The sequence below is a fragment of the Ixodes scapularis genome, unplaced genomic scaffold (assembly GCF_016920785.2).
Source record: "Ixodes scapularis isolate PalLabHiFi unplaced genomic scaffold, ASM1692078v2 PGA_scaffold2__306_contigs__length_199485367, whole genome shotgun sequence".
Taxonomy (NCBI): Eukaryota; Metazoa; Arthropoda; class Arachnida; order Ixodida; family Ixodidae; genus Ixodes; species Ixodes scapularis.
Genome location: NW_024609857.1, coordinates 152,972,378 through 152,984,306, shown reverse-complemented (window position 1 = coordinate 152,984,306; position 11,929 = coordinate 152,972,378). Strand labels below are relative to the sequence as shown.

At 40.9% G+C, this 11,929-nt stretch overlaps 1 protein-coding gene across 1 annotated transcript in view; it reads right to left on the bottom strand.

Annotated features, from left to right (window-relative positions):
• Positions 1-478: 478 nt before the first annotated feature.
• The window catches only part of LOC120840794 (boophilin-H2-like), a 29,978-nt gene continuing 18,527 nt past the window's right edge, over positions 479-11,929 (bottom strand). Inside the window, exons 3-5 of the mRNA XM_040211511.1 lie at positions 10,912-11,112; positions 1,948-2,121; positions 479-531 (exon numbers count right to left, since the gene is read on the bottom strand). Of these exons, the coding sequence (XP_040067445.1) occupies positions 479-531; positions 1,948-2,121; positions 10,912-11,112 (428 nt within the window). The remainder of the gene's footprint in view (positions 532-1,947; positions 2,122-10,911; positions 11,113-11,929) is intronic.

Here is an 11,929-nt window from a genome sequence, read left to right as displayed (position 1 = left end):
AATTAAAAACAACGATAGATGGGTATACGAATAGGAGTAGCTGAGTATTGCTATTTCTTTAATAAACTAATGCATTCATTATTTTTTTAATTTTTATCTGTTGCGTTATTCTCCACATAAAACCGCATTTTGCTATGCGGTGTTCTGCAGCAAATACTGTGGATCTTGAAGGTCAGTTACTGTTAACTGGGTTCGATTGGGCACGTTTGAGGGTTTAAAGAAAGTTGACTTGTAATTTAAAGGTTTGTGTTCTAAATAAGAGAATACATTCACCAAGTAATTCACAAAACCGTAGTGCATTTGTATATATAATATACTCACAGCAAATAAAATGCGTGTTTTTATTATTTGTGGTTTTTATACTAATCGTGCATACTTTATTTCAAATACGTATTTCATATATTTTTCTTGTTATCTATATATCCCTTCCAGTTGTACGTAGATATCGTTTGGGACGTACCAGTTACAAAAGAAGAGCTTATGGGAACGATGTATTAATTGTGACATTTACTTTCTTCAGCAGGGAAAAACCTGTTGAAGAATGAAAACAATTTAATGTGTTATTTTGTTGTTAGGAGCAAAACACTGGTAGATATGAATATAAATTTCGGAGTAGAATCGATGCAATAAAAATTTGCTTTCCAAAAAGTAAGAACCAATTCCCCTTCGGATAATTATTACCTACAATGAATAAACAAATCTTTCTAGCATCTTTTCTGTCGCCTTCTAATTAATGAAATAAAAATGCATTTCAGGAACTAATTTTTTAGAGTGTAGAAGGTGTGGGAGTGATTTATACAAATAACTTCACTGAGTGCATAAAAATAGATATTAAAATGCTGTTCGAAAGGCTCGGTGGTGCAAAAACACTACAGTTTTTTCAGGCGTGATGTTAAAACAGCCCGTCCAGTTTTGATGCAAAGCCTAGAAAGAGATGCCACGATAAGCCTCGCGTGACACCTAAGTAAACACCCGAGATTCTTCACGTGTTCTGCCGGTATTCAGGGGTGACGCGGCGGAAACAAATTAATATATGTGATGGTACTATTTAATTAAAATTTAAAAAAATTCATGAGGCCGGGTCTTCAAAGCACACTCCGGCCGAAAAACCAGAGGACTTTCAGAGATCGCCACATGCGCGTCTTATGCTACAATTTGTGCTCCTCACTTTGCCCCTTTCTGTACATCAAATAACAGTTTATTTATATATTTGTGCATCGCTCATATTGTCCTGGCGGGCGAGGGCCACGTTGTTCGGGATTTTTACCACTCATAACATGAAAAGAATTTGTTTTAACATTTATGTTTCTTGTCCCAATGTGATAATTGTCCCCTATAGAAATGAAATTATTTTCCCTCTACAACCAAACGAATGATATATAGATTATACAGGGTGTTTGATTTTAATTCCATAAAATTGTAAATGGGTAAGTGAGAGTTAGATAAGCGCCATCTTCACAATACATTTATAAGGCTCGGCGGACATAACATGTGGAGATAATCGTCAGGGTAAGTTGACTAATTTATTAAAACCTGTTAATTAACCTTAAATGAATGGTTTTAAGGGTTATGCTGCAATTGCAGATTGACGGCAATTACTATTGAAAGCCAGAGAAATTTAAATATTTTGAATAAAGATTTTTTTTAATATTGATTGATTCATTTTGCGCGTTTTCTTACTCGATTTAAAAATTGCACGCGAAATAAGCACCCGGATCCCTGCCGACAATGACGCTTAGGAAAGTGACGTAGACGTTTCAGTCACGTGGTCACTTGTGTCATCGGTGCATCCACCAATGACGCGCCGCTGAGATAGTGGCATCTACATATTGTATCCAAAACTTGATAGTAATTTGAACTAACTTTGAGAAATAAAAAAATGTACAGATTATGCTAAACAATACGAACTATAATAAGCATTGTTTATACTCGTAGCTGTATACGTACCAGAGCAATTTCTTTCACACTCTCCTTTTGTTTCAAAATTGTTGCCATTACCACTGATTCCACCATAGACAAATGGTGTGCAATTTGCAGTTGTGGTATCAAAGAAAAACCTTGGAATGTAAGCTTTCCCTAAACCATCATCTTCTTCCAGGGAGCAAGGTGGCTTCGGTGCATCTTGTGGAAAATATTTCGTGAATTATTTTCTCATAGATGTCCGATATATTGCATTTCTATGCATATTTTACCACCTACTGCTGTGGTATTGAGCATAAATAGGGGAATGAAATATCTTTTAATGAATATTTTTACTTTTTTACTGCCGGCGTCACTTTATTTGTTATTTAGACGAGTTCTCTAAATAATTCGATATTAATATTGCCTGATTCATTACACCGGATAGTTCACTATATTTATAGACACTCTTAAATTTCGTGCGCAGCAGAGTTCGCAACGCTGGTGGCTGTACACAGAGGAATGACGTTAAAGTGCTCACCGGCCCAGTTCTTCGTATTAAGAATTTTTCTTCTGGAAGGCTCCAGTTCTTTCTCAGCTGTTGAAGTGTGTTCTGGCTCAGAACCTAATTCTACAAAGCGCGTGTATTAAAGCAGTGACGGCGCTCTACCTTGGCTCAGTAGCTGTTTCGAAGCTGTCGCGGAATGTACGATTTTATTTTGCTGAGATTTAAATCGTCAAGGTAGCAGCTGACCTTAATAAACATTTATTTTTATTTTCCTCTTACACTTTTCACATATATTTTACCCGGAGAATTTTTTACTTTACTCTACTTCACCTACGTATACAGTAGTACCAGAGATGGCAGTAATGACATTACTGTAGTGGAATTACAGTAATTAAATTACTTTTTGGAGTAGTAAGTAATGTAATGAAATATTTCTCTAGGCTAGCAATACAGTAATGTAATGAATTACTTTCAGGTAGTAATTGCGAGAAATTACGCATTACTTCTAAAATCACTCTTGTTCTCGATTGGGAAATTTGTATGCAAGCTTTAAGAAAGAAGAGAAAAATTATTTTGCATGGTGAAATGTTGTGAAAGAGCAACAGAGGAAATAATCGACGGCCACCTGAGCGCAAGGCCTTGTACGAAGAGCTGGACAGACGCACAAAGGAGGGCTTGAAAGGCGAAGGAGAAAAGCTTGCATGTAGACATCACTGGGAGGCAACAGCTTATGAACTCCAGGCACGACAGATTCACGGCGTCCCGTCATCACGACGATACTATACTTCGTTCATCCCTAAGCTGACAGTGCGGTAGGAAATGAAAGCCAACCAGAACTAATGAAACACCTTCTTTTAACCACCTGTCCCTTTCTCTGCGCGTGGGTATGAACGAGAGCGTCGTTACGTGGCGAACGATAGACGTGTGACTGCTCCAACAAACACGTAGCCGCCACCGTTCATCCCTAAGCTGACAGTGCGTCAGCTTAGGGATGAACGGCTCATAGGCTACAAGGCGATGGGCAAATCACCAGTGAGTTAGACATAATATAAAACCTGAGAGGACAGGACAAACAGATCCCCAGCCTTGTGCTTTCGTTAAGCAAGGTCAAACCGTAAGCTTCGACCATTGTGAACAACAAACAACCGGAATGAATAGTTAATTCCAAATGCCTTGTCAAAGCCCCAGAACGTTTCGTGCGTCCTCGAGCAAAGCAGGTGCCGCTCGCGGTATGCCTCGCTGCCTTCCCTTGGAAAGTTTATTCGGAAATAGGGAGTTTAAGAATAACGTACGCAATTTTAGCGCACGCTAGCGCTAAATTTAGCGCTTGTATTAGCGCACGCGACGCAAGAGAGTTTTAGAATAGCGTTCCTCCGTGGCGACGCAAAAGCCCAAGCGGCTCGCGCTTGCGACGCCACCAAGATACAGTCACAACTTTTATTTCACACACGAAATGCTGTAACTTTAGAAACAAAAGTTTTTTTTATTCACAGTACTTTTTTAGATTTGTTTAAACATGATAATGCGACGCGAGCGGTTGGCCGGTCGTGTCCGCTTGCGTCGCCTCAGCAAGAGAGGTCTCGTGTACTGACCTTCGCACATCGTACCTTCGCCGAGAAATGTTCCCGCGTCGCAAGCATCAAGTTGCGGGGATCGTTGCCAAACCAAGTAAATGTCGTCCCGTATTGAAAATCATAGTCGCGAGGATGCCGCCGACGTCGCACTCACGACGCCGCCAAAGCAGCCGCCCAAGCCGCCATTTTTTAACTCTGCTCGTCTTGGCTTTAGCCAACTTCTCATCACGAATCCTCCTTGGAGAAGCGCAAAGGCTCTTTGCGTACGCACGCTATTTCCGAGAAATATCGCACGCTAAAATTGCACACGCAAAGTGCAAAGCCTGGTTTGCGTTCGGAGCATGTGCAGTGGCGACGACGCTATTCTTTGCGTACGCGAAGCTTTAGCGTGCGCCATTCTAAAACTCCCTAATAAGCCTACAAGCAGATATGGCCCCCGTTTGTTGGGAAAGTACACAATTTAGGAAGCTCGCGCCATTCCCCAACTGGCGACGCTTCTGCTTAGCAATTATCCGGGCCCTTTGTGTGACAATGTGCAAAAGCTTCGACTCTTCGGGTGTTTGAAAAATGCTCCTTGAAAGGAATAACCGAGAATAGGTCAACTATACTCGGCGACAACTTTTCTTGGAAATGCAGTGGAGGGTACAGGCACGCGTTCCCTCTCCCATTTTGAGCGCTGAATAAAGCTGTGCGCGGGCTCTCCTCCTCTCAACTGCACTGCCAAGGAGAGTTGTTGCCGAGCACAGTAAGTGGCTTTAGGAGAATAGAATTAGATTGCGTCTGAGGGGGGGGGGGGGGGAGGCGGAAGGGAAACGTTCCACGTGACGACTCCTTGTAAGAACGAGCTGCCATTGCCCGACTTAACCAACTGACACGAACTACAACTTCTAAATTAGGAAGACAGAGAGATATCGCCCTTTTAGTAAGAACCTTCACCGTTGAATGAAGAGCGAAACCCGTGAGTCGTATCTAAAGAAACTATTCACCGTGTTTAACACTTATGTCGTGTGCGCCAGCAAAACCGCTGTTCAGTATGGTTCACTTTGAGGCACCTAAGGTTGTTGCGGTGTAAACAGGAAGATATGAGTTTTGGTACATATAGTCCAACTCAGCTCTTTGACGTCACATCACTGCGGTGACACCGCTGTCGGCACTGCGCATGCGCAGCGCCTCGCTTCTCTCGGATATGGTTACTGCACACGCCCTGTGTGGGCAAACAAAGGCTTGTTTTGTAAACACTGAGTTGGTGTATAGCATAAATTAAATGAGCACGAATTACTGCCTTAAGTTATTCAAAAGTAATGTCAAAGTAATTTTAAAGTAATTTCATTGCTTTTGGAAAGTAATTGTAATGTGATGTCATTACCTTTAGTCTGCGGTAATTTGTAATGCAATTTCATTACATTGTAGCTGTTTTCAAGAAAGCAATTAGTAATGTAATTTAATTACTTGTTTAAAGTAATTTTGCCATCTCTGTACAGTACTATATAGGTGAGAGCGCTGCAGGCGTAAAGCGTGGGCGCGATATCCCCGGGACCTTTCTCTTTTAGTTTTCGAGGATTCCACAGATTTAAAATGAAAGCGAACAAAGTAGCAAACACGTTTTATTTGTGTGTTGCTCAATGCGCTCTTCAACTCTAAAATTCACACCTCGGCCTTCAAGCGAATAACTAAAAAGTTAGCTACCTAGTCGTAATTAAGTAAATTATAAAGTGCACTAAGAAACGTTTTTCCACTTTTGTAAGACGGGTGCTAACAGCACAGTTGGATTTACTCCCGTAAAGCTCACCGGTTTTTTTGTGTGTGTTTTTAAGCTTCGTGAAAATTATCTAGGTCACCCTTTTTGCATATATGAATATGCAAGCCGTTTAACAAAACTTCGGCAAATTCAACATTGCAAAGACTACGCATCGCACACGCACACAAAAAAGAAAGCCTGATGTATTTTTGTTTTCTGCCCAGGTGTCTGGGGAAATTAATATACATGGTTCCGAATATTTAGGCCATTCAATATTTATAAGTAATTATCTTATATAATTATTAAATTTCAGGCCATGGCTTTAATTAGAAAATTGATGGGCATCATTAAAGTCTAGTAAGTCCACCCACAATACAATGATTTACTGCATGCGCAGCGATTTACGAAGTTCAGAAAAAATTATTAAATTGAACGCTTTTGTATGTTTTGGTCTGTTAAACGAAAAGCACCTCCGCGCCTACAATTCCTCTCCCCGCGGTCAAAACGGAAAAGGTGCGTGCGACCCCACACACGTTTCACAACCTCTTCCCCAACATTTAACATGTAGGGAAAAACTCAAACTGCAAAAGGTGGTGTCAATTTAAACAATACAAAGGGAGCTTTAGTATCTAACAATATTTCCTTTACTCTATACAACCATCAATTATCCTTTTACTACTTGTGCCGTTTTTGTTTGACCATTCATTCAAATTGTTTTTGACTGCGCTCTAGAAAAAGCACTTGCGTCTACTTTCCCGCACAGCACTCGGTGAGCCAATCACCGCAACTTACGGAGGCAGTTCAGAACACACGTTTAGACTAGAAAACCCACTATGAGTTGTGACATTAAGCTAGGCGCTTGCATTGCTTAATGACACAACTCAGACTGCGTTTTTTGGTATAAACATGTTTCGGCATCATCATTTGTTGAGCTGCCTCCGTAAAGGCCCGTTCACACTCTTGCGACCGAGTACGACTGAGAGAGACGAGATCTCTTAAAACTTCTTAAATGTTTTTAGAATGACAGAAAATTCTGGCATTGTGGCGCCATCTATGCGGTGTCCCTGGAACTGCATTTCACAAGAGCGAAGGTTTTGCGGGATTTCCGAGGTCAAATGTGCGTTATACCCATAGAAAGGCTCGTTTATAACATTGACAAAAGTTTTTCGAGCCAAGAAAGAAAGGATAATGCGCGAGAAATAAAAAAAATATGCCGGACCGTGAGTTTACACTGCTTTCCAATAGATGGCGCCAGTGTGTTCTCTGGTTTAAGAAGTTTTAAGGAACCCAGGTTCAAGAGGTCGCAAGAGTGTGAACGGACCTTAAGTTGCGGTGATTGGCTTTCTGAGTGTTTTGCGGGAAAGTAGACGCACGGCCTTTTTTTAGAGTGCTTGGGTTTTTTAGTCAGTGCCATGCAAATAATCTAATTAGTGTTTATCGTAAGCCCACTCCAATATTAATATGCACGATTCGTAGAAAACTGTATGTTGTATCAGCTAGGGTTAATAACGAAGTCAGTCGTTTGAGTATTGATTAAAGTGTAGTGGATCAGGCTATTTTATCCTAAATGTTTTAGACTTGAAAATACGAATTTCCAAACTCTATATGTTATTTGAGCTCACCAATCCCACTTACAACAAAAACACTTGTCTTTACATTTTCTTTTTAACGGAGTGATTTCCCGAGCATATTTAGCTTTTGAAGTGTTATTGTAGACCTTACAAAATGTACTAAACTAAAATTGCTATTACTCACGAGTGAGATATGATAGATTACATTACATTACCTTTCGACGCTGAAAGTATTTGTAATATACTTAAAATATTTACACTTATGTTAAACATTCTGAGAAACTCGGGGAGCACCAAATGTGTTGTGCGTCAATTATACGCGCGTCGTGATTTGTTATGCTTGGTCACGTGGAACTTTGGGTGGTTCCAGATGCGTTAGACGCACGACATACTCATTTCCTGTCTAGGTTATTCAACTTGATCAAGACAGACTTAAAGTTATTCAGGATGAAGACTGCAAGAAGTATACTTTAATTAAACGTTTTTCTGGAATTTTTTTTTTTGAAAACTGCATGTAACACTTTGATTTTTTGTGCTCTTGAACTGCGATGGGCACCTTGTTTTAAGTGAAGTGATTTCCGTTTGTTATGACGTCGAACAGATCAACGTATATTCCGTAGACCCTAGCCTAAACAAAGTCCACTCCTAATCTTTGACATGCAGGGTCGCTTTCGCATGACAAGCTCGAATCGCTTGCACGCAAACTACGGGAACCCCTTCCCCCCCCCCCCCCCCCCCCCCCCTCCCGATACTTGTGATTCCGGAGGACGGCAATGAAGTCGGCGCAGAGGATTTTGGACATTTCGCGTTTCCCACAAACATGTTGTGTACAAGCGACTTGAGCTCGTCAATCAAAATAGACCTCGCGTGTTCACGACCAGAAGTAGGAGGTGGAAAGCGAAGGTCTTCACGAGATCTTTCGACACTCCGCCTGAGGCGGGAGGGGTTTCACGATGTGGACGGTGACATCAGCTATATCACATGGTGCCGCATTTCGAAGGAAGGAGGAAGTTTTTTTTTGGCTCAGTTACGCTATTTTTTTGGTGCTGTGAAAAATCGTAGCATCAAAAGCCCTCTGCGATATCCGTTGATGCCTTATGATTCGCACCATGACGTCGTGAGATAACCTAAACCACTGCGATTTGTATTTGGGTACCAGTTGCGTCTGTGACTCATATTTAGTCCAGGTTCTTAAGCTTTTGCTTGCCTCTTTCTCGTGTTGCCAAGCAAAAGTGTCGCAGTACGAAGCAGACGGTCCGGGGGACGTTCAAGGAAGAGAGCAGGGTCTGAACATCGCTCCCTCGCCATGGAGCAAGTGTGGCGAAGGTTGGCTCGCATTTCTAACAAAGATCTTGAGACGGCGTAGCACGTAAGCGGCCAATGAGACCCAATGCAAAATCCGTCTTCATTTGCACACACGTGTACAGGGCCCAAACCCAAAAGTGCTCCTGTAAAGAGATGCGCGAAGCCCGAGCAAAATTTTGCCGCATTGGCTGGCCTAGCTCAGACACGTCTTCCTTCTTCCACCATGGTCCGGGATTCGATTTCCGCTTCGCTTCTTCTTAAACCTATTCAAACGCACTTAATTGCGATTATATATTATTAATTATCTCAAATAATTTCTACTGATTGCTTTGCAAGCTTATGCATTACCTGCATTAGCTAAAGTATGCTTTGTACCGGGAGGGAGCTATAGGACCAGTCAAGCAGCTTGTAGAGCTTTTTTTCTCAGCTCCCACCATATTAATTTGGTAAATAAAGCTAGGTTATTACTATTAATATAATTATGTTGCTTTAGCTTACGCATACAACTGTGTTCACACCACAAACGCAACGCGCCAACCTTTCATAACATCCACAAACGTAAGCGTGACAAACGTAAGGGTTTTGTTCACAATAGGAGCAAAAAATCACAATTTGAGCAACTCACGCAAAATTTGTGAGTATGAGTGTTAAACGGTCATCAGATTTTATGCCCGTCCCCTTACAAAAATTATCAATGAGTTTGTATTGAGTTTCTAATGTATTTTAAAAGAATACATTAGAACCTCAATTGAAACATTGACAATTTTTTAAGGGAATTAACCATGTAACCGTACGCCTTTGTCAGTGCTCGAGATGGTTTCACTTTGCTTCAAACCGCTACGAGCTTCCGGTTTCCCGACAGTCCAGAGGGGTGATGCTGGCCACCGCTAGTGATTTTACGGACGGTAGCGTGCAAAATATACAAGTTTGAGCTCCTCATGTTTTGCAGTGAGTCATTTGCCGGCCTGTGCTAATGTGTGTCTAGAACTACGTCAATTGCTTTAATATTTAGTTGGCTTGTCGTAAAAGACTTAACCAAGGTAGATGAGAGACATGCCAGAACAAAGCCAGAAAGAGGGCCGACATTTCACTCCAGCTTGGCGCATTTTCCGGCGGGGGCGCTATTGGTTTTGGGCCTTCACTCTGGCGCGGTTGCGCACCGCGAAGCCTTAAGAGCGTTTTCTTGAATACGGGCGGTTCTCGAGCCCTTAATGATGTTGCAAATTCCACGCTCATATGTGCGAACGAACCTTGGACACAATTATTTTAAGGCGACGCGTCGTAGTTTTGACAACTCTCTTATTCATCGCGTCCTTAATTTACGTAGCGATTAATATGGACGAGACGACCGTACCCGTCAATGGCAGACCTTGTAGTAGATAGGACAAATGCTATTTTGATGGAAGTTGCGTCCACTGTCTCAATATATTGTTACAGTTTTTGTTCTGCTCGTGCATTAACATTTTTGCTTGAAATACAGCCATTAAACACGATCAAAGGTAAAGTCCAGTTTTTGTTGTGCTCGAGCATTAAGATCTTTCTTGAAATACAGCCATTAAACACGAGCAAAGGTAATGTCACTCTCATAAAGACTAAGAAATCAGAATACAAAAAAATACAGGTTGTACAGCTAGCTTGTGCTAAGACTTAAAAAAACTGGTGCACTGTACGGGTGTCGAACTAACGCAGTTTGGTCCACAGACCTGTTTAGCAAATTAACATATTTTTCCTACAGGTCATACTGCATAATTAACAAAAATATTTAGTTGACCTTTTAAATATTAAAGTCTGCGAGCTCTCCTATACCAAAGTTGTAGAGCGTGTTGATAAACATCTCATCATGTTGTTTCCATCAACGTAGCCTTCGTATGTTACATTGAATTATTTTCGCGTACAAGATTTAAAAATATCCCCGTGACAAACGTTACTAACAATGCAGTCTAATACCAGGTAATCACGTAAGTTTTTTTTTTTTTTTTTTTTAAATCTCGCACAAAAGTTTTGTATTTTTTTTTGAACCTCAATAAAATCAGACACACAAAGCAACCGTTATGGAAACCAAACAATGAAATGTTTCTCACCACCAACTACATTTTTTTTTGTATTAGAGGGTTCGGGCTCAAAATTATATTTAGGAAGTTGGCGTATCAAATTATCTTAGACACAATGGCACATCGCAAAATGTCTTAACTTGCTTAATAGGGCAGTGAGCACTGCTACACTGGTTCAACACCCGTAGCGTGCAAAAGCTTTTTTTTTGTGTGTGTGTGTGTTGCCACCCTGTAGATTATGCAAACGTTTTCGGTAGAGGCTTACCGTTGCAAGATTCGTTACACTTCTCCATGCTCTCGTAAAAATTTTCGCCTCCTGCACAATCTGTTCCATTTCGCAGCTCGCACAACCCCGTCGTTCGGTTGTATGAAGCATGTGTTCCATCTTTTCTTTCACACGTTACTTCGTCAGGATCAAGACAGGACACCCAGGCTTCAAACTCGTAAATATTCATGTCGCTCACACCTAGGATTCGAGTTGGTTTAAGTAAATAATTATCTTCATTCTATTCATTTTGGAGCATTTAAAGCAACAAGGATGGACAAAAAGATGGCATGATATTAAAATACAAATAAAGAACATTTCAATAGAAACGTTTTTATTTACAAATTCAATCGGATTTTTTTTTATATTTGTACAAACAATAAGAAATACGATGATAAGTATTCGATTATTTTTTAAATAATTCCAAATACGTATGCTTTCCATGCCTAAGAAGAGACGTCATAAAATAAAAAAAACGAATTGCTTAGTAACGACTTAAGTCTATATCGAATCAAGAGCATGAAATGAAAGGACAACTTTAACAATAAAATATATATGATGTGTCAGCTGGTTGATAAGGCGGAATATATCTTCGGTGGGAGCCAACAATCTGTGGAAAGCAATTAATCCTCCGCGTAGTACACTCAGGTATGAAAAGACTATTAGTGCGACGTCTACTGCAGCCCAAATTGCCTACCCACCTACAAATTGCAACAGCGGCAGAAGCACCTGTTCCGGGTCGACGAACTGAACCACCACAAGCAGACAATGGTGAATCTAGCTACCGGTGTCAGCTAACTAAAGCCTAAGTATTGGTAAGGAAAATGCTCCACCTTCGGGAAGACGACACTATAGTAAGGTGAACTCAAGGACCCGTGTAGTTGGAAACCTCCGACAACGAGTCAGCCATTTCCCTTTAGGAAAATAATATGCCAAAATCATTAATGCCGCTACGCTGATTCGCGACAAGATACGTCAGCATTTAGCGCAGGGGTTCGTTGTCTTCGGAAATCCAGTT